This window comes from Tetrao urogallus (genome assembly GCF_951394365.1).
Source record: "Tetrao urogallus genome assembly, chromosome: 6".
Lineage (NCBI taxonomy): Eukaryota > Metazoa > Chordata > Aves > Galliformes > Phasianidae > Tetrao > Tetrao urogallus.
Genome location: NC_136819.1, coordinates 24,860,771 through 24,888,556, shown reverse-complemented (window position 1 = coordinate 24,888,556; position 27,786 = coordinate 24,860,771). Strand labels below are relative to the sequence as shown.

General features: G+C 41.2%; 2 protein-coding genes across 2 annotated transcripts in view; one reads left to right on the top strand and one right to left on the bottom strand.

Annotated features, from left to right (window-relative positions):
- Positions 1–16,587, top strand: part of LTK (leukocyte receptor tyrosine kinase) — a gene marked incomplete at both ends in the record, with an annotated part of 127,531 nt that extends 110,944 nt beyond the window's left edge. The window contains 14 exons of the mRNA XM_079537441.1: positions 178–360; positions 896–994; positions 1,472–1,624; positions 2,299–2,409; positions 3,036–3,222; positions 4,073–4,163; positions 6,214–6,278; positions 7,860–7,989; positions 9,632–9,729; positions 12,325–12,417; positions 13,022–13,123; positions 14,550–14,684; positions 15,015–15,105; positions 15,817–16,587. Of these exons, the coding sequence (XP_079393567.1) occupies positions 178–360; positions 896–994; positions 1,472–1,624; positions 2,299–2,409; positions 3,036–3,222; positions 4,073–4,163; positions 6,214–6,278; positions 7,860–7,989; positions 9,632–9,729; positions 12,325–12,417; positions 13,022–13,123; positions 14,550–14,684; positions 15,015–15,105; positions 15,817–16,587 (2,309 nt within the window). The remainder of the gene's footprint in view (positions 1–177; positions 361–895; positions 995–1,471; positions 1,625–2,298; positions 2,410–3,035; positions 3,223–4,072; positions 4,164–6,213; positions 6,279–7,859; positions 7,990–9,631; positions 9,730–12,324; positions 12,418–13,021; positions 13,124–14,549; positions 14,685–15,014; positions 15,106–15,816) is intronic.
- An 8,713-nt stretch (positions 16,588–25,300) lies between these two features.
- The window catches only part of ITPKA (inositol-trisphosphate 3-kinase A), a gene marked incomplete at both ends in the record, with an annotated part of 33,659 nt that continues 31,173 nt past the window's right edge, over positions 25,301–27,786 (bottom strand). Inside the window, 3 exons of the mRNA XM_079536844.1 lie at positions 25,301–25,504; positions 26,384–26,455; positions 27,526–27,627. Coding sequence (XP_079392970.1) covers positions 25,301–25,504; positions 26,384–26,455; positions 27,526–27,627 — 378 coding nt within the window. The remainder of the gene's footprint in view (positions 25,505–26,383; positions 26,456–27,525; positions 27,628–27,786) is intronic.

The window sequence follows — 27,786 nt, the reverse complement described above, 5'->3', positions numbered from 1 at the left end:
ACTTTGTTGTTAACCATGGCAACAAGAAGCTTGTCTGTATATTCTCTTACCTTTTAACAAAGAGTTAACTTGAATGCAGGCACTTCTTAAGAAATTAATTTTAATTTTAATTAAATTTTCTTTTAATTGTGCTTCATTCAACTGCTCTCATTTTGTTGTGACTCTTCGATTGTGAAGGTGGAGGTGGTGGTTGGCAAGATGTGACTCTGCTTCCTCAAGCTGGGAAGTCCCTCTTGGAAGGTGGAGAAGGGGGTCAAGCTTGTCACCAAGCATTAGCCAAGCTCCAGTGGGCTACCTCTGGTGGTTTTGGTGGTGGAGGAGGAGCTTGTACTTCTGGTGGAGGAGGTGGAGGTTACAGAGGTAGGTCTGCTGAAGAAATAGTCGCACTGTCTCATTTTGTGCAGTTTGGAGCTCATGCAACTAGGAACTGGAGCTCTCAGTGCAGAAGTACACTACTGCAGAAGGTGATTTACAGACACTTCAACATGAATGGAATGAGCACGCCCCTCCATCTTTATTTAATTGGAGAAATCAAGGTTATAGAAGCATTTCTAAGCCAATATTTTCCAGACATGCTGAATAATCCCTTTATTTGTTCTTAAAATGCCCAAGGAACTGTTTAGTTTGTTTTTTTTATTTTTTTTTCTGTTCAAAGCAAATGTATTTTTACCTAGATGAACTGGGAAACCTACACTTGAATAAGCCACTTTACCAGCCTTGGTACTGCTTGGGATGAGTGAGCCTTATTCATGAAGGATGTTATACACAGTAATAACACTGAAAGACTGGGAGTGACTGCAAGTGTTTAGAGCCAGAAACAAAATGTGGCACTTCAGAGGCATCACACTTTTGCAGCATGCAGCGCTGACAACTAGCCATACTCTTCTTTCTCCAGGGGGGCATGCCTCTAACAGTGATGATATCACAGCTAGTGGGCAGTATGGCATCTCGTTTGTGAATCCCATTGGAGAGATCTTCTTGCATCCCCTTGCAGGTACAATACACTTTTTCTTCTTCCTCTTCATTCTTCCTTCTCTCTATTTCTTTTTTCCTGCTATCTCTCCTCCTGCCTTTTATTTTTATAGCTTTCATTCAGGCATATTTCACTCTGCAGGCCAGTTCTCAGCTGTCATTACTACTTTAAAATTGTTTATAATGCTCTGGGACCTTCTTCCTCTCAAATAGTTAAGCCAGGAGAGGCATCAGTCATCCAGTTTAACTGCACATCCTCAGTCCTAGACACGTTCAAGTCAATTCATTTCAGGACTTCTCTGTTTGCTTAGAATTCAATTCCTTCTTCCCTTCTGGACCATGTCAGATTTCTGACCTGCCCACAGTATCAACTGTCCTGCAGAGAAAGAAGTTGACCTGCCTACTCCTTTTACTCCTTTTTTTTTTTTTCTCTCTCTTACTGGGAAAAGATGGGAAAAGTTAAACTAAACCTGCTTGTTGTATCTAATTCCTCATTCAGCCGTGGAGAATGATGGTGAGGTGGAGGTTCAGATATACCTTAACTGTAGCCACTGCCACTCAGACAACTGTAAGAGAGACCCTGACACCAACCTACCTGTCTGCCAATGTGAGATGGGGGCTGTGCTAGCCAATGACAATGTTACCTGCACTGGTAAGATACAGTTTTATCCTAGCTGGATAATGAATGTATCCTTTGTTGGTGTCTCTCTTCCTGGTTTTTGTGTTTATATACAATTAGCCAGTACTGAAAATTCATTATGTCCTTTCCTTGTATGCTAAACTGCATGTCTGCCACCATATCCAAAATCCAGGTTTGGATTAGGTGGAAGATAAATTAAATGTAAAGGGACACTGTAAATTTCTTGAATGGATACAGTATATCAAATAGTTAAGCATAAATATCTTTCCTGTATCGTGTACCACCTAATTTATGCCACAAATTACTTCCTTCACAGAAGTTTCCTACTGTGTCTGTTCAGCTGATGCCTAGTGTTCACTATTTACTGACATGGTCTCTTAGAATCTCAAACCATCAAGACTATAGGCAGTTTCAACTTGTTAGCAATGATGTTACACTTTAAGAAAAAACTGAGGAATGCGTAAGCAATCTGTGTTTTACTAGTTAGATTTCTGTCTTAACAATGTTTTCAAAATGATTTTATTTTTTTTCAAATTCCAAGGTTGTAAAGGGATTTTCTGTATTTTCTATAGGATGATTTAGCCGTGATCTCTGTACTGTTTTCTGAAACAGCAACCATGACTGTGGTTCTTTCCTGCAGTTTGGCTTGTTTCCTGATTAATGCACCTCTGTTTTTCATTTTCCAGTGCCACAGGGTCATATCCCAGAGGGACATCTGCCTCTCCCACTCCTCCTAGCTGTGGTGGCTGTGATTGTGGTGCTCGGAATGATCCTCACTGGTGGCAGCCTATCTATCAGTAAGAAACACTCCCTTTTACTTGTCTTTTTCTCAGTTAAATTAGACAAAGAGGGACCACCCAAGCACATACAGCTACTTTTACTACTTGGAACCAGAGTGTTTTGGTCTCCCAAGTGGATCACAGAGGGAACAACTAGAAATAATAGAAAACATCACCACCCCACAGATAAGCACAAGCATAATCTCCAAAGCCAATGACTGCTCTGTCCTTGTATTTGCTGCAGAAAAAAGCCTTGGACAACCCTGTAGGCAGACACTTTTTTTGCAGCCGTTGCTGTATAGTGTGAAGTTGCAGTCTCTGTAATTGAATGTAATTCCTTCAGAGAGACAGCATGCGCTTTTGCTGCCTCAGTGCCAGCAAGGTGTCTTGTGAGGCAGCATTTCCTCTGCCGATTTATAAAGAAGCAGAGGTAACTTAAGTTTCTTCCAGCTGATTAGGACTCTGCAGGGGCAAAGATGTTTGCATATTCAGTATTAAATCACTACAGAAGAGAGATGCAGGAAAGCTAATGACACTTCTTGAGCATTTGTAACTACCACTTAGTTTCTTCTTTCTGTTCTGTGTGCCCAGTATTATATTTTCTTTCCAGGTTCTTATACTGTTTGTATTTTTTCCATCCCCAGTTTATCACCTGAAGAAGCAGCAACTGGAAGGAGCCAGAGCACGACTGCAGAGCCCGGAATATAAACTGAGTAAAATCCGCACATCAGCCATCATGACAGATTACAACCCCAACTACTGCTTTGCTGGGAAGGCTGCCACTCTGAGTGAGCTGAAGGAGATCCCACGGAAGAACATCTCTCTGCTTCGGTAAGGCTCGGCATAGGAGGGGGAAGGCAGCCTGAAGCAAAGGCAGAGTTGGGGCTCACACACTAGTTTAACAACAAGCATCTGGGACAAGAAACTGAGGGCTTCCTGTCTGACTGACCGGAAAGCACCAACTATGGGCAAGGAAAACTGTGACGCTTTCTTTGTTCTCTTAAATACTTTGATGCCATCAAGCTCTTAAGAGCAGGTATAAATTCATAAGTCTTCTGTCCCATGTTCCCATGCAGAGTACAGGTTATTTCACCTCTGTCTTGTGTGATGTCCTGGATTATACTTGCTACCTGACGGTAACTCCCTTCCAAATCTCTAGCAGTATTTCTTTTTCTGCATTTCCTGACACAAGGAAATACACACTAGATTGCTCTTCCTCTCTATATAGTCCAGACTATCCTGATTAAAGCTATAAGGAAAATAAAAACTTCACCATCTTTGTGTTGTCTTACACCAGCACCTGAAGGGATCATCTTGCAGCTGCCTTCATATGCACTGTTTGTTTTTTCCTCCTCCCCTCCCCAGTTCTTTCTTGCCTTGCTAAAGCCACATGTTCTGACAATGCCATAGGATTGAGCAGGCTTTTTGATTTCATAGAATGGTTTGATTTGGAAGGGATATATTCAGAACCATTAATGATCCAACCTCCCTAGTTCAGTGATGGCATTAGAAGATATTGAGAAGTTATTTTCAGAGGCTTTGAGATGAAAACAAAACTCTGCTATGGATTCATCTTTCACAACAGGTTTTCTACCTGTTCTTGGACTGGACAATAAGAAGCACTTAGCCAGTGCTTGGTGCAGAGACACAGTAACGGCTGCTCTCTGTCTCTTTCTCCCAGGGCACTCGGACATGGTGCGTTTGGTGAGGTTTACGAAGGAACAGTGGTAGGCATTGCAGGGGATCCCAATCCTCTCCAGGTGGCTGTTAAGGTCAGTACCCACAGTTGTTGTTTTTTTAATATACAACGATAATTATCAGTAAGAGTGCTATTATCTTAATGCCATTCCAACAGATTGGTGTAAATCATATGTATAATGACAGAAGTGTGTATATGATGCAAGTTTCCACATGTTGCTGCATCTGGGAGTTATAAACTTTGATTTTGAAGTTGTGTGACACCAGCAGTGAGTTGAATGTAAATTATCATCTGTCTTGTTTGCTGCATGCCCATGAGTTGTGATCTAACCTAGGACGAGAATCTAAAGAGGGCAATCTCTTTTCTAGCCTCCACCCCTGTTGCTCAGGAAGGAGAGAACCAGTGCCCTCAGAAGGGAGTTTATACGAATTAGTCACATAGAGACTGCTTAATACTACATGTTAAAATGAATAACAAATCATCTATCAGCATAAATAACTATGGCATCATTGAAATCCACACACAATCATCAGTTCCCCCCAGCAGAAAATCTGGTCGGCCCCCAGAGATGTGATTCCTTTTGAGGTGATCACTGAGAGCTCTTGACAGGTCCACTGGTCCAACAGAGCTGCTGTCCTGTGCTTTTCTGCCACTGTGATGTATTGATCTGAGTAGCTGGGAAAAGAGAACGTTAGGGGGAAGAAAAACTAGCAACAGTCAGAGCATTTTGGACTGAAAGGAGATTTCTTAATCCTGTGCATGAAACAGAAAATCCTGGCTAATGCTAGTATGAAGTATTTATATGACAGGAAACAGCAAATCTTTATAGTAATGCTTGTCTATTTTTACTTCTACATTTCAGTTTTTAAGTATTTTCTCATAAATTTTTCACGTGACATTACTATTTTTCGTAATTTGTATTATTTCAGTTACATTTCTGTTATAGATTAGAATAGTGTCTGCCTAACATTGATAAAACTTGCAGGTTGTTTCTCAGCGCTGTGCAGCATTAAATATGCTGCTGTGAACTTATCTTGTAATATCATATTTTTCCATGTCATTAATGACAAGAGACAACAGGCTAGTTCTCTGTGAAATTACTGCTGTTGCCTCAGGATTTGTCAGTTACTCAGCCCAGAAGTACAGGATGCTCATTGCCTCCTGTTCTTTTACAAGCTTGTGGCTCAGAGGACTAAGTCTACTCCTATGGGTTCAGCTCAAAACATAGATTTCATTAATAGAAATAAGTCCCAATGTTATTTGTTGTTATTTGCTCTTTCAAAATTCTCTTTAAAAAAATCACGCCTTGTAGGAAGCACAATAGCACAGTGCCAAACAGAAGCACATCAGCTTGTTGTGGTTTTTCAGTGCAAAGATCGTTTGCATCGTCCTGTGTGAAGCAATCGCTTACTTCGGATAGCAAAATGTCTCCTGTAGCCCACACTGCTGGTGACCACAAGTGGGTTTCCATGCCAGCCCTCACCTCACTGAGCAACGACCACCACCCATTTCTGTGTGCACTTGGAACCTGCAGCAGGAGCTACACCCAGCTGTGGTACCTCATCCATAGTCCTCCAACTGGCACATGAGCAGGCACTGCAGCTCCTGCTGCCTGCACTCTCAGTTCACATTTAGCAGTGGCAGTTGCTGTCCAGATCTGCTGTCAGGAGAGAAAGCTGTGAGGCTGTGTGACATAATTATATGAATCAAGTGGCTGTATGTGCTGCATGGCGTGAAGCAGGTGCTGCAATGTGGTCTTAATAGCAAAGGGAGAATAAATTCACACCTGTGATTTTAAAATGCTTTCTAGATTTCTGTTTCCCCAGCCGATGCATTTCTTAATGTAAATCTGAAACAATTTTGCTCTAGAACACTGCACATAGTTAAATGCACACAAAACGAAGCCTCCAAGCAGACCTCCGCTTTCCTGTTCCTCTAACTGCTGAATGGGACGCAGGCAGTTCAACTGACTGGCACTGAAGAGATGAGACTTTCCTCATAGCTTCCTGAAGTCACTCACAATCGTGTTACATGCTTCTTTTTTTTTCTTTATTCTTTGGTGCACTCCTAAATGTTCTCAATTATGTGGTGGAATGGCCCTCGCTTTCTTAAACTCTCAACAGACACTGCCAGAAGTCTGCTCCGAGCAAGATGAGATGGATTTCCTGATGGAAGCACTGATTATCAGGTATAGCTCAAGGGTTTAAGACTGGTGGTGAGTGGGGGGGAGAAAGGAGTAATGCACGTATGAGAAATATTAGTTCTGTTGCTTGGGTTTGGGGAAAAAATAATATCCAGTCTCTTTTTTCAGCAGATAGTATTTTAGTAGTGTACAAGTTATTGGTTTCAGCCACTTGTGTTTATCCTGAACACTTGTATCTGTAGGTTTTTTTGTTGCACATCTGAACAAAAGTTTCTCCTGATTGGTTTTGCTGGTCATGCTCAGGCACAACATTTTTGTACAAGCTTGTTCTGTATTTGAAATGGCTTCCTTTTCAAAGAATCTCACTGCTTTTTTACCAAGTATTCATGTATCAAGTAATCATATATTGAAGTTCTTGCAAAAAGAAATTATCAGTGGTGAAATGGAAAGCAGGAAATGTAACAGGAAGGCTGAATAGCTGCCACTTGTGCAGAGACTCAGAAGTTCAGCCTTTGCAAGATGACTGCCAGGGATGGTACAACACAGGCTGTGTGCCAGGGAGGTGAGTTTTTGGTCCTGGATGCTTGGGCTTAAACAGTATTCTCTTGCAAATAGAAGTGAGGCTTTTTAGAAGAGTGGTTTGGGCAGCTGAAGAAGGTATGAAAAGCATTTCAAATTGAGACTTTTTCAGGTGGCATGCTATTATGTGCAGCCTTTTTGCTTTTCCTATCTGTAGAACTATTTGCCATAAATGCTTTTTCTGGGGAAAATCCTTGTGTTTAACTTTTTTTTTCCCCCCCATAAAAAATAGCTGATGAGATACTTCAAAGCTCCTGTGTGGATAAGGTAGATAAGGTGGCTCTGCATTGTGCCAGTAGCTTGCACAGATGGAATTTATCTATTTTAAATTTGGGCAATATTAAGTTTCTCCACCTCTCGCTACCTGCCCCAGTTTTTACCTAGATGCTCTTTTTCTTCTGCTGAAGCATGATTCAAGAATAAATCTGATGAGGTAATACTGTTTCATAAAGTCTGTAAGAAGTTTGAGTGGCAGATGAACTGAAGGTAACACTGATAGAGTTTTTAAAGAGCAATTTCAGTTAATTATAGAATGCTTTGATTCTCTTGGTAGCACATGATCTTCCCTAACCTCCTTTTAACCTTTTAACCTCCACATTATTCTTTCCTGTATTTTCCAGGTCATTGCTGTCCAAAGACAGACACTACTTTCTGAAACCGAGTCTTGCTTCCTGACTGTCTTTTCTTCTGTTGCAGTGGGGTAGAAAGCCATCCCCAAATCAGCTGCTGTAGTGGGTATTAGATGCATACTAGATGCTGAACCGAGTCCACTAGACTAGGCAGCAGCCTATTTGAAATAATGCTGAAATAAAATCACCACATAACAAGATTTTGTTTTACACATGCCAATACTGTTTGGATGTTTGAGGAACCCTGATCCTGGGAGTCTTCATAAGTAGAAAGGCATTTGGATAAGTCTGAAGTTAGAATTTGTTCAGTAACTTGCTTCGATGCAGGTCATCAAAGCTCAAAGCAAAGTGAGCGTGGCAGAAGTCAGCCAAGTACTAACGTTGTCTCCATTTGTGTTGCTGTGACCTTGTCTTTCAGTAAGTTCAATCATCAAAATATTGTGCAGTGCATTGGTGTTAGCCTACAGACGCTGCCTCGCTTCATTCTGCTTGAGCTCATGGCTGGAGGAGATATGAAGAGTTTTCTTCGACAGAATCGACCCAGAGCGGTGAGAATCCTTCCTTGCTAGGCTTGTGATTGGTTTTAGTATGAATGAGGTTGACTGGGGCATTATGCACTCCTACGTGACTTGGTGCAGTTGCACAGCTTCCCCTCTCAACATACTGTCGCTTTACGTGTGTACAGTCGTATGCCAATACTAATGTGTTGTTAGAAGATCTAACTTAATTCCTTCTTCACAGAGCAGTAAGCATACTAATTAGGGACACTTAGAATGGTATAATAGCACCCACGCAGAGGAGTCTATGTAATTTTGATTATGCCATTTTGAGTGACAGTGCTACAAATTCTGCAAGTAGATAAATTCTGTGGAAAACAGAATACAAATATAATCTTTGTAAATCAAGTATAGTTGTCATGTGAGGAAAAGTTATTTTTAAAATATGTGAAAGCAAACCTGCCACTATGTTTGCTGGAATGTCAGAGAGCAAATACAAGAGCTGAATTCCCCTTAGTACTCAAAGAAATATCCCTGCTCACCTTTCTGAAAACAAACTGGCCCCATCAGTAACATATTTCACTGCAAGTTTCTGCGGCTGCAGAGAAGTGCCTGCCCATTGCAGACAGAGGGATCCCAGTGAAGAGATAAGGCCTCAAAGTCTGCGATTCTGTATCTCCTTCTTCATTTCCTCACCAGAAATGCCTGTTTTATAACTATAATAATTCTCCTTGGCAGGCGTCCAAAGCTTTGTACAATAACTTGCCTAGCCAATAAAAACAGTGCTCAATGGCTGCAGTGTACACTATGTAGTTTGAACAGGAGAAATTGCAGAGATAACAGCATCCAGGAACAAAAGCAGATTGAAAAGAACAATTTATTTGATATCTCTTGAGCTTTTGAAGAGCAATGTAGTAATTTCTCCCCACCCTTCCCAAGAGCAATATTGAAGTTCTTGGAGAAACACCAAGGAGATTTCCCTACAGAGAAGTAAATGACTGCATGAAAATAAGCAGGGCTCCTGGAGAGAGGTTTCCTTATTGTTCTTAGGGAAATGTAGATTGTGATGGGTGAGTGCTGCTCCCAGAGCCCTGCGATACCACATCCCTCTCCTGCACACTCAGGGTATCCTCTGCCCTCCCACAAGAACAGATGGGTCGATGAATGCTGAGCACTGGTGCAGAGATGTGCACTCATGCGTCTTTGCTCTCTCCCTCTCTCTAAATTCATTAGCTAATCTCATTTGCTAATATATCAACTCTATAAAAGCAAGGTTTGGATTTGGTTTTCTTGTTTGTTTTTGTTTTTGTTTTTGTTTTGCTTTTCTTTGTTTTGGTTTTACCTCCCATTTCACCAGTATGTCCAATACTGCTAGGGAACAGTTTTCTTCCACCCCTTTTCTAGGCTATTCAAGTCAGGACATAAATTCCTAAGCAGCCTACACTCATGCAGTGTGTTCTGAAGTACTAAAATCTTCAGGGGAAAAAAAAAAAAAAAAAAAAGCTTAAATAAAAGTTATCTCCTTTTCTAACTTTTTTTTCAGCTGCTTGTGTCCCTCTTTGCTCCTGACTGATACAGCCTTTCCCTCACCTGGTACATGCCTCTCCCTTTCCCTTCTGCTGTTCTCTAATTATCCTCTGCCTCTTCTACTCCATTGTTTTACCCTTACCACTTTCTGTGCATCCTTTTCCAGAATCAACCATCCACACTAACAATGCAGGACCTGCTGAACATAGCTAGGGATATCGCCTGTGGCTGTAAATATCTGGAAGAGAATCATTTCATACACAGGTGAGGAGGAAAAGTCTTTTCTGATGTATGTTTCCTCAAAAGTGTGCTAAGCTCACCCAGATTCTATTTGCAGCACATTAAACAGAGCTACCTCCAGAGGGAAGCCAGAGATTTCTACCAGCAGACTTGTGGTCAGGTGTCCAGGCCAATCCCTCTAGTCACTGGCACGAGTTGGGCTCTGTTGGAAAGAAAGGAGTCTTCCTCTTTGCAGGGAATGGTTTCAAGCGTTTTCAATTTACAGGTGATTACAATGTAGACACATTTGAAATTAGCCCTACAGTCCACTAGATGGTAGTGTCACGCTGTGTTAGCTTGTAAACAGCCTGCTCTATTTTCCTTCCCCCTGCCCCATCAGCACAGGACTGCCCGTATTTGAGCCATTGTCTCCAGTAGGGTAGAGCAGGAATAATAGGAAGCGAAATACCAGAACTCAAGGCTTTCTTCCCAGTGGCTGACCTGCTGTGCGATCCAGAGGAGAGCATCATTTTTCTGTTCAATCCTTTTTCTTCCTTGTTCAGCAAGAAAATGTTGGTAGGCTTCAAACACAAGTAAAATACTGTAGAAGGGGTATAGGTTCTTACAGGCAGCCTTTTGAGATTTCCAGTTGAATGTTGGACTTCTTTATTTCTGGTTAGGAATTGTTTCAGCTCATAAAGTTCCCAGGCGTAGCATGAACTGAATTTGTTCCTAAGTATGAACTCTGTGCTGAATTCAGTGGGTGCCTGTTGAAGGACAGGAGAGACTTTTGCCCCAGGGGGTGACACAGACTCTAAGCCTATGTGCAGCATGGAGTTATGCAAGTTGTCAGGCAATTTACCCCCGCCCCCAACAAACACACTTAAATGTGATGTTGTACAGAGCAAAGAAGCAGCTAGGCAAGGGTGTGTACAAACTGGGGAGACTGAGGGAAACAAGAGGCAGAAAGGTATGAGATTGAGATAGGGGACATGTTATGGCTTTATGATTAGAGCATCTGTGAGACGGCAACCAAAGCGTGTAAAATCTTTTGCCATGTCAGCCACAGGCTATTGATATGGACTCAAGCGAAGTCTCCTCCTCTCCACATGCCTCCACATGTAGTATTTTTAGTAAAACCAATTTTCATTACTCCACTCAGGTAGAAGTTCTCTGATTTTCTTACTGTAGATCACCAAGGCTAGCTGCCATCGCATAAGATGTCTAAAATCTGTGTCAACAAGTGGATGGGCCAGCTGCTTCTGCTCAATTTCAGGACAGAAATGGAAGAAACCAGTGTTTGCCTCTTTCAGCAGTAGCACATCATTTTTCAAAAAACTCTCTGGCTCAGTTTTTACACCATTAGATCTTCTGTATAAGCAACCTGGGAACAGACTCGTTTTAGCCAGTGATTCAGCAAATCTGCATAAAAGGGATTTTGTTTAGGTCTTGTGCTAGTATTTTTTAGTGACATCAGTATTATTTAGAGTTCACAGATGTGGAATTCAGAGAAGGCCTTAAGTATGGGTGAATGGTATCCTGGTGGGAAGGATCATGTTGCAGAGATGTCACTAAGGGCCTAGTCTTGTATGTGAAGTCTTGTCATGTGAGAGTCACAGATGATAATGGGAGAAAAGGAAAAAGCTAAGCTTGAATTCCAGATCCTGTGGGAATTCTCAGGGCTGGCAGTGGGAAGAAACACGTTTATTGTTCAAGGAGTTCATTTTTCTTGGCAGCCAACAGGACCCACACAGAGCTATGATTTTTAATGAGTCCCTTTTCAGAACACATATTTAAAATTAATACAAACCCTTCAGCATTGGCTACGCAGTCATGCCTACCATTTGTCACAATCTAAACTTGCATCCAGCAAATGGCTGCTCCCATATGTAGCTTTGCTTGGTTCCATGGGAGGTTGCCAGAAGCAACAAAGGAACAGTTTATCAAATCTGTTTTTCAACCAAACCTACTTTTCAAGCAGTTTACTAAGACTTTTCAATAGCATCACATCTGCATTGCTGATAGAGATGCTGATGCCACTGAGAAAACACTTGTTTTCTTTTTAGAAAGACACATACTGTCATAATGTGGTTGATGCAGAAGAGGTTGGATCCTTACCTTGTCTGAGACTGACCCTGTTTTCTGCTTTAGTGAAAGAAGATGGTAGCGGGTAATGCTGAGAGTATACTGAGTAGAAATGGTAGAAAATGTAATGCAAATGCAGTTTAATAATTACAGTTAATGAAAACGATTGTGTAATTAGCATAGTTTTTGTTTTCACTAAAGTTATCCTCATCTGCGTTAAGATGACTCAGCTAAGACTTGTAGGGCTGGATGTAACTTTCTTTCTTTGTTCCTTTAGCTAGTTAGGAGTTCAAAATTAGGCAGAATTATCCATTCACAGATGGCTGAGGATGGAAGGGACCATATGGGGCCACCTAGTCCAACCCTCCTGCTTCAAATAGGGTCACCTACAGCACATCGTTCAGGATCATCCAGGCAGGTTCTGAACTTCTCCAGAGGAGACTCCACAGTGTTCCTGTGGCAGCTGTTCCAGTGTTCTGTTCCCTTCACAGTGAAGAAATTTTCTCTTATGTGTTTTTTTTTTTTCTTTCTTCCTTTTTCTCTTTTTTCTTAAAGAGATATAGCTGCAAGGAATTGCCTTCTGACCTGCACTGGAGCAGGTCGAATAGCCAAAATTGGTGACTTTGGGATGGCCAGAGATATCTACAGGTAAGTGAAAGGCCATTTCAGTCCCATGAATTACTCAGTAATCTGTATCCATTTAAATGGTTTGAACTGCCTCATCTAATTTGAAGCAGCTGAACTGTCTATTACATTTCTGAATTTGATTTCCAGTTAACTAACTGGGGTAAACAGACTGTAAATTAACACATCTATGCCTAGTAGCAAATACACTCAAATTGTATCGTTCCAGACTGGGTCCTAGAGAGCATTGCAAACACATATGGATGCTAAACCAAACTCAGGTAAATTTATAAGCTGGTTGATCACAAATAATCTCGAATTTTAAAAATATTCATAACTGTAAATGTATGAGGTCAAGAAAATTTTCTGTATCAGTGCCTCATGCACAACTTCAGCACATTTGATCTCTTCAGCTATGCACCTAAACATCATCATTTTTCCATCTCAGTTGCAAACATGGTACGAAATACTGCTCAGATGGTACAATTCATGGTGATGATTTTTTCTTATTTGGCCCCCAGTACTGCATGCACTCTCTCCAGTTCCTGTTGCTGTGGTGATAGGATCTTTTATACATCTTAGCCCTTTGATGCTGTGTGACATTCTGCATATATTTAATCTTTCCCAGAGCAAGTTACTATCGCAAGGGAGGAAGAGCCATGCTTCCTGTCAAGTGGATGCCGCCAGAAGCTTTTCTAGAAGGCATTTTTACCTCCAAAACTGATACCTGGTAATAAATATCTATTAATAACTTCTGCTATTCACTAATAAACCACATTTACTGCTCAAGGAAAAAAGCAGCAGGACGCCCTAAAGATATCAATCTTCCATGTCCTAAAATGGGAAGAAAAAAAAAAGTAGATATTTCCCTTTGTTAGAAGACTGACTAAGAAATTAAGTGAAATTAAAAACTCTAGTGCAAGTGGAGGGCACAACAAATAGCCATAGATAAATGCAGAGTATCATATAAGGGTAAAGAGAAGACCGTTTAGAATCCTAAGAAGTCTCAGTCAAAAAAGCAGACACTTCCTTCAGCTCTTAGTATCTGCACTCAGTACTTACTGGTGACAAGGCCTGCTCATATACTTTGTAAATGACTCTATCTATACCACACAGGATTACTCTTCTATCGTTTTTTTTTTTTCTTTTGTATATGAAATGACAGCAGATTTAAGAAGTCCCTGCTTGTTGCTGAGGAAACAGTATTTATATACCGATTCTTCATGTAGCCTGATTTTTCCTTAAAATAAACACCCCCTCAACAATGACACATTCATGCAAAGGTGCTGGGGAATGGAAGCTTTCCAGTTGCTTAAGAACTCCTCTCTTCCTATACAGTACTTTTCAATAAGCAAACTGAAATATTACCTTAAATGGCACACTGACCCAGTTTCCTGAAGTTGTTAATGCCAGAAGAGAAGGGATTGTGTATCAGAACATAACTGCAAGCAGCCAGTAGTAAATATTTTGAAGGAGAGCACGACAGTTCCTGTAACTGTAACAGGCTATTGTACATAACCTGTATGTACTGGAAATCTCATCCACCTCTGCACCAAATAGTGACTCTTACAATTAATGACCCTACTGAAGCCTTTGCAGATCCCTCAATTTGCCTGGGTCTACATTGTAAGAAGTTTTGAGTGTCACTGCCTAACTGACCTGTAGATGTAAAGAGAAAAGAGCAACCATATAATGACGATGTTTACTTTTGCACTTCTAGTGAAGGTCTCTAGCTTGTTTTATTCTTGAGCATCCTTTTGCCAAACACTGACTCAAACATCTCAAGTCTGTCAAAGTAAGATTGGAATCTCCAAGCCAAACATTACAGTTCTTGTTTTCAGTTAGACCATGCATAGCAAAGGGCGCTTTAGCATTTTCTGTTCTAGAAATAACAAATGCAGCAGAAAGAACAAATTCAGATATTTTGAGGTATCTGCAAAGCTACTTTGGAAGCTTGAAGAAGGGTTTTGATTGATTGTTTTGTTGTTTTTTTCTAAATCAAAGTTGGCTCATAACCAGGCTAATTGCACACTTCTGTAGTTGGCCTGCAGGTTCAAAAGGTTGCTGCTGTGTTTTTACCTACCCAACTTTGTTCCAGGTTTGTGGAGCACAAATGTGGAAACCTAATCAGCATTACTATCTGGTTTCTGACGCAGGTCCTTTGGTGTTCTTCTCTGGGAGATTTTCTCTCTAGGCTACATGCCCTATCCCTGCAAAACTAATCAGGAAGTGCTGGAATTTGTCACCAGTGGAGGAAGAATGGACCCACCAAAGAACTGCCCAGGGCCTGTGTAAGTATTTCCTCACTCTCTCAACTATGGAACAGTGGTTCAAAAGGGTTGGACAAAGGCAACTAGACACCTTCCATTGGGGACTGGTGATTGTACCAAATACTATCCCAGTATTATTGAGCATCTCTTGAGCCACTGCCTCCTGTACATAAGTTAGACCACTACAGGATTTGCTTTCTGTTGGGATCCAAGGATGCAGAAATGACGTCTACTTTTGCTCCACTCCTTTAAGCCATTTACTGAGTGCAGTTCTTCTGGACCCAAGCTCGCATCACATTGAAACACATCTTTCACAGTTGTCTTTGTTAATGGATTCTCTTTCATTTTAAGGTACCGCATCATGACGCAGTGCTGGCAGCACAGCCCAGAATACCGGCCAAACTTCTCTACCATCCTGGAAAGAATCAAGTACTGCACGCAGGTATTGGCCCGCAGTAACTGGATGATAATTCCCAAGAATGCCAGCCATCCAAATGCACTATTAGTGCAAACAAGATTAAGGCTCCTCAAAGGCTGATGTACTTTCCAGTGGTAGTACTGGCTCAACTGTTCATTTGTGTTTTCATCTACCTACCTTAGCTCACCTATCTTCAGCCCAACCAAAATCACATGATACTGTTCCTGTGCAAGTGGCTGCTTCCAGTTCACTGCTTGTTCAGTAGCAGAATGCCCTTCTTTTTGTGATAGAAAGGTATTTATTGTCTGCGAAGGTCCACACTTTGACCTTGCTTAGTGCTGGTTGAAAGCCATGGCTGAATTGTTAATGGGGGGGTGAGGGAAGATGGCACAGCGTGTTCATCATCTGGTAGAATTTTACAATTAGAGGCATGGATCTAACCTGCCTGAGAAGCAAATTATATACGGGCAACCCTCAGCTCATATGCTGATTTCACTAAAGCACAGCAACTGTTCAAAGGAAGCACATAAGCAAGACAACAGTTTTGCAAGTTCTAACAGCATGCAGTACCCAAATGGCTTATGGCACCTTGTATGAGGTGCAGGAATAGTGCCCAAGCCTAATGCCAACCTCTGCCAAAAGCTTTTCTCGCAAAGCTATTTCTCTGAAAATGCAGGTGTGACAGTCACCCTGGAGGCACTCAGAGTGTAACACATTTCTGTGCAATCCTTCTAGGACCCTGATGTGATCAACACAGAGCTGCCCATGGAGTGTAGCCCAGCACCAGAGGATGAAGGGAACACGGTTGTGCGCCCAAATGTTTCCAGTGGGATAGTGCCCCTGTTGGTGAGCCCTTCTCTTACACCTCAGATGACACCTAAAACCCTGGATTCCCACCGTCCTGGGCAAAAACTTGTACAATGTCCACAAGAGCTGCTGGTGGAAAACCTCAGCAACCGGGCTGCTCGAGGGCCCAGCCTGCCATGCCTCAGTGATTTCAGCGCATCCTGGATCCAGACTTCAAACCAGAAGTTAGAATTCAGCAATCCATCAACCCACAGACTGAAGAACAAAACTAAAAACCTTTGGAATCCAACCTATGGATCATGGGTGCTAGAGAACGTCTGTCACTTAAGCCCCACCTCCAAACTGAAAGCAACTCCAGAGCGAGAAGATTCGGGCTTTGATGGAAATTGCAGTTCTTCTCCTAGTTCTCGGGCATCTCCAGCATCTCCAAGTCGAAGCAACTGCCCTCACTTAGACATTGGTGGGATCGAACTGGTGAAACTCCAGACTTTCCCCTGTGGTAATGTAAATTATGCATATGATGATCTGTGCTATGGCACTGATCACCCACCATCAGTTTTGACAGGGGTCAGAGCAGCTGTGCTAAGGAGCTCCAGTCTGCATACGGACGAGAAACCTTTTTATAAAACAGATAAAGCAGCAAGAGAGAGGGACTCTGGTCTGTCTTTGTCAGATGATCTGAGTGTTACACCAGTATAACAGAAAAGATTCATCCAAATATCAGAGAATGTAAGTGTTTCTGGAAGGGCAAACTTGAACTGCTTCTTATTTCACTTACTTTCTCCATGTAAGTTCCTTTAGAGGGGTGATGTTTCGACATCAGCAATGATCTTCTTCCTCCTTCTACCTGCCAGATCCCCAGATCATTACAGACAGTTGCATTTCTACTTCTGTCCACCGACTGTGTTCCATTGGACCAACTTAGTTGTAGAGAAAACAGTATTGCTGCTCTGAATCAGCATACAGTACCTAACAAAAGACCTCTTTTTCAATCAGCTCAGGTGAAAAGAAATAGACTTATTGTCCAACCATAGTGTTTGGATGGAAATAATGACCAACATAGGCTGCTCTTCTTTCTGACCTTAGAAACCAAAAATGCAAGCTGTGCCAGCAGTGAGCAACTTGTGAAGACCTGCTGTGTTTCCTTGAGCTTTTTACTGTCCTGAGGACTTGCCTAATGATGCTCACGTAGTGACAGGAAAGTAAACGAATAGCAGCCACATTTTCATCTGTTTAATAGCAGACCCTTTGAAAAACATGAAGTTACTGCTTAAATTGGAAGCAGCAAGAAGGATGAAAAAAAACCCAGGATCCTCTGAGCATGCATCTTGAAAACAAGCAATGAAGAGGAAAACAAACTGACGATTGGAAAAAAACAGATAGTGAAGCTGATGGGATCTCTTTGAATAACAAGGAAAATGTGCTGCTTGCCTCATGGTGTTGTGTTCTTCACTGCTCCTGGTGTGGAAGGGGCAGGTGGCTTTCCAAGAAAGAGTGAGCTGACGGGGGTGATGGGAAATGGACTATCTTCATCTTTTAATGGACTTTATTTGGGACGGACTTTGTTTTTGTAAGTACTTTGATACACGGCAGTAATTTCCTGTGCTATGATGATAAGCATTACTGATGTTCTAAAGTAATGGTAGAATTTGGTAGGCTGTAGCTGGTTGCAATTTTCATATATACTTCTTTGAAGTAGAAACAGAGTAATGCAAGGGAGCAGAGTGCAGACAACCTGCTTAATACAGACATCGCCCAATAAAACGCCCCTTTTACAGCAAGGCAAAATAGCTCAGCCACTTCAGAAATCTATAACTATGACGTTGCTTCACACACAGATTGTCTTTCTCTTTAACCTTTCTAGCATACAGAGTTGCTGGTTAATGTAGTTGATTTTTTGAAAAACTATTTCTAAGGCTATTTTCCGTTATGTAGAGTCTAAACAGATGCTTACTGGTTAAAGCCTGGAGCCTGGAAAAGTAACTAACTTGGTTTAAGCCTGAGCAGTCTCACACATTTTGTACCTGTCCCACTCCTGTGTTGTGCATGACCAACCTGCAGTGGCAAACTACATGCTGCCTTTACATGTAATCAAGTTGTGTGCCACGATGTTGGCTATAGATTCCATCTTGTTCTCTTCCAAAAGAGATGAGGTGCCCCAGTACAAGCTACACACATAGGAAATAGCTGTATGCATACAGTGTAAAGATGTGGTTTAGCAGGATAGAGATTGCTTTGAAGACAAACTTCATTTCCTCTATGTCTCTGAGGGCAGGATACTCTGATATGTCGTACTGAATAGCACAGAGTGGAGAGTTGTGAATCCATCCTTTGTCAGTGGAGTGCTTTTTCAGTTCAGGTTTAATGCTTTCCTTATCTGGCTTTGTACTTGTTCCCAGCTTCCTGTAGTCTTAGACCTTAAGCTTGAGAATGAGTAGTTTTATGTATTCTGATTTCCAGATCCTACTGACGATGATGATTCTTTTAGCAGTGAGCTGTATAGCATGGAAAAAATTCCAAATCCACGTTGTGAAGTTACAAGTTATCAGCGTGGTATTACTCATGCTTTTAGCCCATTATCTGTCCTACCTTACGTCCAGGAACTGCTACAGCCAGGTTAGATGAGGTAGATTTAGCAGGAAATTAGGGTACTCATCCTTTCTCCTTGTAGAGGCTAACATTTCTGGTTATGTCGCAGGCAGCCCACCTCTGCAACCTGCTTGTCAAGAATAAACAGACCTAATCTTGGCTGGCTGGATTACAGCAGCTCATCTATATACAATAATGCTAGCATTCCAGTGAGAAGCAGGCAGGATCCCTGCTGAGCTCACTTTGAGCTACTGTTGTTTTTCACATATGCAGCATTTGCTTCAACTTCATTCATAAATTTAGAGAAGCCAATATTGATAAAACTACATAAGGCATTGAAAAGTAAAGTGACAAAAGTAAAGTGAGAGCAGAGCAAAGTTGGAACTATAGTTTCCACTACTCACCAGTGCTACAGGTGGGTCTTGCATGCAGCTTAATTTATTCATAAAATGTAAGCAAGTCCATCAGTCTAGCACTTCGGACAACACAGATGTTTTCAATGAACAGTTAAGTCAATATACTTATATATACAGGAAGAACAGGGAAAAAGCTCCACTGAACTACAGTAAACCTCCATCCAGCCCAGTATTTTATCTCTAATAGTGACCAATAGCAGGGTGTTGAAGGGCACTTGCAAGAGCAGAATAAGCATGCAGTTATTATCCCTTACATGTACGTTGCTAGTTTACAACAGCATGTAGCTCAGGGTGTACTGAGTCAGATGCAGTGTCTCCTAACGAGACAGAACGTGGATCTGCGCAGACCAAACGGGCACTGAAAGAACTGGCTGAGAACTTTAAGCATCTGCATTAGCAACATGCTTTTTATGTGTTCTTACCTCCCTCAAATAGAAATAAAAGTAAGCAAACTTCTGTCAACACAGACACCATCAGTCTCTGACCCGTAATAGCTTTTCTGTGTTTATCTGATCTCTTAGATGCTTTTCAAAAACCTCATAGTAAAAATTTTAAATGACAATACAGGAGGAAATAATGCTAATACTGCTCCTACTGCGATACAATAAGCTGTCCAAAACAGGTTTATTAAAAAGAAAAATAACTCTAAACGATGTATACTACAACCAAGCACTAATTCCTACAATTCTTAGACTGTTAATACAACCACAGATTTCAGTGTCCAAATTTTTCCATTTCAAAATACCACTTACTTGAAATAGTCTTTTAAGGAGATGCACAGTGCATAATGAATGAGTTTAACCCATACTGTCAAAATTAGATTACCTGGGCAACTAAAACCCAAAAAACCAATTTTGTTACCGAGAGGAATGACTTGAGCTGGAGACTGGCGTTATTTAGTCACGTAATCCATATGGAAAGTCTTCCAACAGCTCCCCAGTGAAGAATCAGCCCTGTATAGGGATACTATAAATTGTTCTTCCCTTTGGGTGTCTACATTTTAACAAAGACTATCTACCACCTCAGTTTTAGATGTGTGGATATAGAGATGTTTTTTTCTTCTGGATTTTGCATTAGTACTTTATGTTCCTTCATGCAGCCTCACACCTACATTTTAAGAGAACTGTAATAACAAAAGATGAAATAATTTGTCTATTTTTTCTTTTCACATTTCCCTCCTCTACTTCAAGAGTTTTGCATCTTCATTTTCCCTTTAAACAGGCAGAATTTTTAACTGTGCACAGATTTAAGGTTTCCACTTATATCAACCCTTTTCCCCAGGTAAGTTCTCCACTTACTTGCCAGTGGGCTGGTGTACACTGAGACAGTTGCACAGATATAATTACAAAGATATGGGCTTTTGCAAGTATAACTTATTCCACCTCCAATACCCTCCTACTCCTTACCTGAAACAGAACTCTACTGCTGGGAATATGGTTTTCCCCAAAGTACGTGCATCTCTGCAGCAGTGTGAGCCAGGAACCACTCTTCTTCAAACCGCTGAGCAGCAGCGCTATGCCAGACAAGTTCTCTCCTGCAGCTGTGGCACTGCTCTTCCTGCTCCTAGCTGCCTACCCTTTCCAATCTGATGCAGAGACCTTAGGCATGACATCACTAACATCTGCTAGTCTCATCACACAACACCTTTGTTTAATTGAACCAGTTTTGATTTGTCGTTACCTCTGAACACAGCAGCACTTCTTGTCAACTTACCTTTTTGGGTGACTACTGTGCATAAGTAGATGACAAGCCTGCTTCTATGCAATTTCAAGTTGGACAAATGTATACTTTATATTTGCAACACAAAATAAAGAGACGCCAATGCTGACTACTTGCTTCCCTCTGTGTTAAATACGGTTTGCACGCAGGTAAGAGAACACTGTCTTGCTGAGAAAGGTTGCCAGTGGCAGAGGACTGACTCCAGGAACAGAGCACTGTTTATCCCCTACTGCCACGAAAGACAGCACTGTGGAAACAGCTGCTCTGTGTGCAAAGTACGTTTTAACGTGTTATTTTTTAATATGCTGTAAGAATTGCATTTTTGAGACAGAACTTACCTCTAAGAAAGCCTTCAAACTTTGCATAGTGTTGGGAACAGAGTTGCAATGTCAGCTTCCAGATGTCTCAGAACCAGTTTTTATTCAGGAAATAGTAGATACTAAAGCCTAAAACCGCAAGAAACACTGAAATAACACAGTTTTGTCCCTTGCATAGGGAAGCTCTTTAAGAAAATAATATTCTTGTGTGACCAAATCACCATGGATGCCCTTTTTTCCTTCAGTCTCAGGTATTTATTAGTATACACACTTAAGAGTAACAAACACTCAGCCAATACAGTCAAAAGTGACCACAGTCAGCATTGCATTGTAGTGTTCAGAACAGAAGCACTGTTGACAATACAGGTCATTTGATCTCAGTACTGTAAGAATAACAAAAAATAATGACACCAATACAAAAAAAAAAAAAGAAAAGAAAAAAAAAAAAAAAAAGCAAGAGCCCTGTGAGATACTCACAGGTTTAGTCCAAATCCCATTGAAATCTTTCCTTATCATCGGAACTGAATCAGAATCAGATGGTAAATTAATATTCTACGTGCAAAATACCGAGGCATTTAATTAGCATCACTTTGGTTAAACTTAATCCAAATGTATGTCCATGGGGAACCTTAACACCTATCATTTTTAAACTCATCCAATATACTTCTTTGTGTACTTCTTTTTATATTGCACCTTCCACCAAAGAACCTCAAGGCATCTTGGAGGCAAAAATGAAGTACAGCCTCATACCATTCTGTGAGGTAAGGAGGTACTATTACCAACTGTAGAACAGGAACAAAACTCAGGCTGAGGATAGCTGCCCAAGGCCAAAATGCGAGTCACTGTCAAAGCTGGGGAAGAGATGTCCTACTGCTAGATGCACACTGAACTCTGCTGCATCTAACTAATGAGCTTAATGACCTTGGTGCCTAACTCAGAGGTTAGCTGCTCCATGCCTGGACAAGCATATCTTCCCATGCTGTGGAAACAACATGTGATTTCAGTGTCTCCAGAGTGAGGCACTATCCCAGCGGAAGCATTTAAAGAACTGTGTTCTGGACTTGCATGTGAGCAAGTGCCTTGGCTATCATGCAGCAGTTCTTATATGGCAAATGCCTGCGCATGTTGATCCCATACAAATGTAAGCTTGTTCAAGGCTACTTACTCCACAGCAAAAGAAAGCTATGCTGCTTCCTCACAGTAGCACGTGAATGTACACAAAGAGCCTCTCGGGGATTTTTGATGTGAATCAAGGTTATCTAACTTACCCTGTGATCATTTGCTCATGATCTCACAGCCTCCAGTCCCTGAGAGCTCCAGTCCTCACATTTGCAGTCCTATACTTGCCATTTGCTAATGAAAAGCTCCTTCCTTTGCACCTTTCCTGTAACAGCAGCATAATATTAGATTGTGGTTTCTTCCTTTCCAGCCCTTTGATAAGCCAAAGGGTGATTTTTAAACAAACTTACTAGAACTATTTAGCATCTAGAATGAATTTCCAGAATAAGGAAATAAGGACTGCTATAGCTGAGGTTTTCCTTCTCCCCTCTCCCACCCCCATCTTCTCACCTACTGCACAGCTCTGAAGTGGTTCCCTTGTTATCTCCAAGATGAGGGTCTACGAACCACCCTGGGAGGTGCTAGCAGCAGTCAGGTTTCTGAAGTACTGCTACCACATTGCTTCTACTTCTTTAAAACAAGACATTAATTCTAAAAGTTCATGACACATTCTCGATTGACACTGGAGTATCAGCTAACTTTTACCCCCTAAATCCCACCCCCATCCAGAAAATAACGCACTGATGCAAAAGGTTCACACATGTTAACAGAAAGAAAGCAATATGAAAGTTAATTAGGCAGACCACTAATTAATTGTATCACCCTGTCTCATTATACTTTCTTTAACCTTTTCCAGTTCTGTCTGGTTTTGGTTGTTTTTTTTCCCTAAATCCCTGAAACTGCAGTCTTAGAGAAAAGGCCTTGTTATTAAAGGTAATCCTGTGAGATTTATTTACTCCTTTTTTCCTCCTTAAGCAATGCTAGCTGACAGTTTACCTGTTGGCTGCAGAAAAGGAGGAGGACTTTTTCTTAATTAATAGTATGAAAACCACCACAGATTAATTTGTCATCTCATAGGAATTCCAAAGTTAGGAGGCATCAGAAGTTATAATATGCGTGCTCAATACTGGAAGCTCACCACAATTTAAAAAAAAAAAAAAAAAAAAAAGTGTAAACTCTTTGAAATAGCTAAAAAACCCTCTGAAAAAAAAACAAAACAGTGGAAAATTCATTAGCATACTATCATGAAAATAAATTGAGAAGGACTCTAGAAGGCCACAGAAGAAGTCTGAATTTGCAGTGAACTGCAAAAATAATTATCAGTTTCAAACAACCTCTTTGACAAGGAAATGTCTCCACACCTCACTATTTCCCACAGGATATCCATTCTATGTCCTCTAACCTTCAGGGCACAATTGCATTTTTAATACTGCTGTTTTGTTGAGAGGTGATGAATGAGTTCTCAAATCTGATCTCATAGTACAAGAGTCTGTTATCAAAAGTAACTCTTTGATTTCCCTTTGATTCAAATTACAAACGTTACAGATGCATTTCATTCCAGAGCTAAGCTCTACAGGATTTTTGCTCATGGTCACAGTTAGTTATTCTTGAAAAAGCTGCTCCCCAAAGCACCGAGTTACCTTCATCTATCCTTGGATAGATGCAGTTCTTGGAATCTCTTCTGAGCACAGGACACTCGCAAGAGAAGCAATTTCTGATCGATATGCATTACCAGCTCAAGATGTTAAAAGTGAATTAATCAAACACTAATCTTCAGTCATGTCCTCATTTTGGCAACTGCATCGACATGTATTTATATTAAAGCCTGGAATGTAAGTGAACAGGCGAATACTGATGGTCTTTATATCCTGTTACATTTATAGAACTGTTAAAGTGACAAGAGGCAACCAACAGAAATGGTATGTGAAGCCACTGTAAGAAGTATCACTTCAGTCTTTCTTGATTTTAATCTAAACACTGAATCACTGTGAATTTTCTGTGGCTGTGCCTGGGCCACAGCAGAAAAGAGTAAACCAAAAGTGGTCCTGTGATTCCAGACAGGGATTAAAGGATGTGATATATTGACATTCCTTCCCCCAAACTGCCCTGAGTTAACAGCTGATATATTGGAGGAGGAATGCGTAGGAATTATCTTTAGTGTAATGCTGTGAATGCAGGAACTTTACTTTCCTGATTGCTGCACTATACACTTTTATATAAAAGTACTTACATAAGTCTACACACTTCAGTGGCAGCACTGTACTTGGGAATAGGAGCACGGTCAAGAAATCACCTCTTTCATGTGCATCAGAAGACAGTCAAACTATAATCTTAAAAGATCACATTGCTTACTGGCTACTAGTGTGTGCATGTATGTGCATGTGTACAGTAGTTTTATGTTAAAAATGAGCAAGCCTTGAAAAACCCCCTTAGTTCCCCAGTCTGAGTGCTAGAGTGCAATAACTGATTTTCACAGCTGTAGTTCAGCTGCAAGAGGCCAAACCTGCCAAGCTAGGCACTTTCCCAACAGCCCACCCAGTTTGAAAAGTCAAATGTTTCTGGAGACAACAGGCTGCTACTCTCTCCCTGGACTATCTGTAATCTCCTCAGAGGCTACATAAAAAAGCAAAGGCTGCTCTTGGACAGAAGTGAATTGAGGCTAAGGTGGGGATGAGGAGGACTAATCAACAACAGTTACCACATACAGCCACTACAACTGCTGTCTCACTTTGCTCCAGGATTCTTCTGCTTATCATCGATTTCCACCTTGAGTACACCCATAACATAAGGCAGCAGCTGTTGTTAGTCCAACCTATAGTTTACACAGGAGCAAGAAGACTTGGAATTAGGGTGAAAGAAAAGAAACACTCCTGCTGGTTTCAAAACTATCCAGTTCCCTGAAAAATTGTTACTCCTCCCCTGAATTCCCAAGCATTTGCTCTGGATCACTGAGAGGTAATCTGGAAGTCCCATCAGTTTACCAGAAATCAGAATCATTCTGGTTTACCATACAGACCTCTTGACTCATGCTGGTGTGGTTCCTGAGTATGGAGATCTTGATTCTCTGAGGACCAGTCTTGCGTTAGGCTGGTGCAATGCAGACCAATCTGGAGTTAGTTATTTAGGTTCACAGAGGGCTGATGCAAAGTCATTTTGATAACTAGCTGCTGGGTTCTGGATTTAGTTCCCTCTGCACTGTGATGACCTCAGGAGTCTGAAGGGAGTGAGTTAAAGCAGTTTCCTTCTGAGTGATCTCAATAGAGAAGAAAGTTAGTTACAAAGCAGCCCTGTAAGTTTTGTGTCACTTTCAACTCATCTTTCCGTGATGCTTTCCAAGATGCGAATCAAATTGTCCAGTCCCAACAAGTACCCATCCTCCCTGTTGCCTTCTTGCCAGGGGATCCTATGATCCAGCGTCTGCCCGTCAGGAAGAAGGGTGGTCTTCCCAAAATCAATCAGCCACACATTGGCATTCCCACTGCCATCATGTACAAAAAGTAGTGAACTTCCAACGACCTGGAACACGGATTGAGATGATGTTAAAAGCGTATCTTTAGGTCTCCTCTTATCATGCCACCCATTAAGATGACAGCCTTCTCACCTGAGACCCAACAGTCTTTAGGGCCAAAGGCCACTCTGCTTGCATATTTACAACTTGCATGCACTGTTTATATAACTAAAATCAATCAGTAACGTATAAATGGGCAGCTAGCTGAAAAAAGGGACCCATCAGACAAAGGGAAGAAAAGCAGTTCACCAGCCCACTCGGCAGCTGGTCTCAATTCCAGCGATGGAGAAAATGCCACTATTTTCAAATAAAGACTATAACCTATGATTAACAAAATTGCTTCCAGTGACAAGTGGAAATTAACAAGGTAAAATAAAATGTCTGACCTCAAAATCTTGAGCTGTAATAACCAGAACTTAAAATGCCAATAATGCCCTCTCTACAGAAAAGCATAGAAGGAGAACGTATATAGCAGAATTATACAGATTTAACACAAATCCAGTATTTTGATAAAGACTTGATCGTCTAAAAGACAACTGGATTCTATGGTACCAGGTGCAAGCTTCCACATTACCACTTCCCTGTAAACATTCCACTGTAGCACACCGAGATTAGAGAAAACGACAGGAAACTGGTACTACTAAACTACTCTCGACAGTGGCCCAGGGCTCAATGTGTTGGTATGTTATAAAGATGAGAGGATCCATTATTCTTAAAGATCTGTTATTCCTGTATCCTTGTGATGAAGGCTTTGTGTTACCTGTACTGTTTTCTTCTACCACAAACTCCTTTCTAATAATAGAGCAGGCAATTCTGTAGTACATGTGAATGACTAAAAGAAGCAGAACTAAACTACACCTTCACACAGCATTATACTCACTGCTCACCTCATGTCGCTTGAAGAAGTCTGAGGATTCAAGAACGATATGAATTTCCTGCAGACGCTTGAGGTATTTTTTCTGGAGGGTGACGACAGAAAAAAGAAAACAGAAACAGGCAGAGAATGAAGGAAGATATTCTGCTTACAAGAACCAACATAACAAAGAGTTGGTTTTAGATTAGAAGTCTTTCCAAACAGAGCCATCATTTGAAAGTCAATCTGAAAATACACTTCAACAGGCTTTCACTGCAAAAGAATTGAGTTCCTCTGCTACATGCATTACACCAAGCATACTTATCTGTCTGGATGCAATAATGTAGTCTGCTCTGCAGCCAAATGCTAAATGCTTCTTTTATTTTTCCCTCTTTTTTATATTTTTTTCCAATGAAAATAGAAGTTTCAAGCAATGAAGAATCTTTCAGTTCACCACAGTGGAAAGAGAATGAGTTGGTGTTAGAGAGACAAGGAAGCTCCAAACATATAAGGGGAGGAAAATCAACACATAAAGCTCTAGTATCCATTTTTAATGCTGTCCTGTATTACCAAGCACGCTGCTCCTGGGTGCTTAATCTTTCCTCATAATGGCTTCTGTACTGCAACAAAATACTATGGCAGCCTTTGAAGTTCTGAAGACGATAGAGACATGTTATGACATCTACCACACACCTGCTGTGCTTCCTCTGAAAAACCATGAAGTAGCGCACAGGAATTGCTCTCTGAGGCAAGCCTCACACACAAGCAGAGCCAGCCACCAATCTCACTTCCCGTTCACATGCTCTGTTTTTCTTCTCTCTAGAACAAATTCCCTAATCACAAGTTTTCTGCCAACACAATCCTTGCTCATAAATCGTCATCCTTCTGATACATCTTACACTTATGGTGGAGACTGGTGGCAAGTCACAAGTTTGATTTTTGGCTAGCTCTCAGGCTATGGGAAACCTGAGGAACTTACGGCAACAGCTGCCAGAACAGGTCTCAGCCAACCACTACTCACTGCCCAGTAAGTCTTCATGTCCAGCCCACCTGCTCAGTGGTCCAAACCTGTTCTTCCTTGGCAGTTAAATCCATCTTTCTTGTACCAGAGGAAGTATGGCCCTCAAGTAAGTTGAACGGGTCACAGATCAGTGAACACAAAGAGTTCAGACTCACCAGAATAGTTGTGTTGCCCTCAATGAATTCCACAAAAACTTGGAGAACTTGCTCTTGTGTCTTTGTAGTTTTGAAGTTTGTGTTGCATGTTCCATCTGCTTTCTGCACAAAAACACAATTTATACCACGCGTCACTCCTCTCATCAGCCAATGTCCTTGAACCATCAGCAGCTCAGCTCTTGCTAACCAGATGAAAGTAAGTAGTCAAACAGGAAGAGAGGAGATAAACCTCGTTTCAAGCAAGAGGTGGAAAATAAAGAA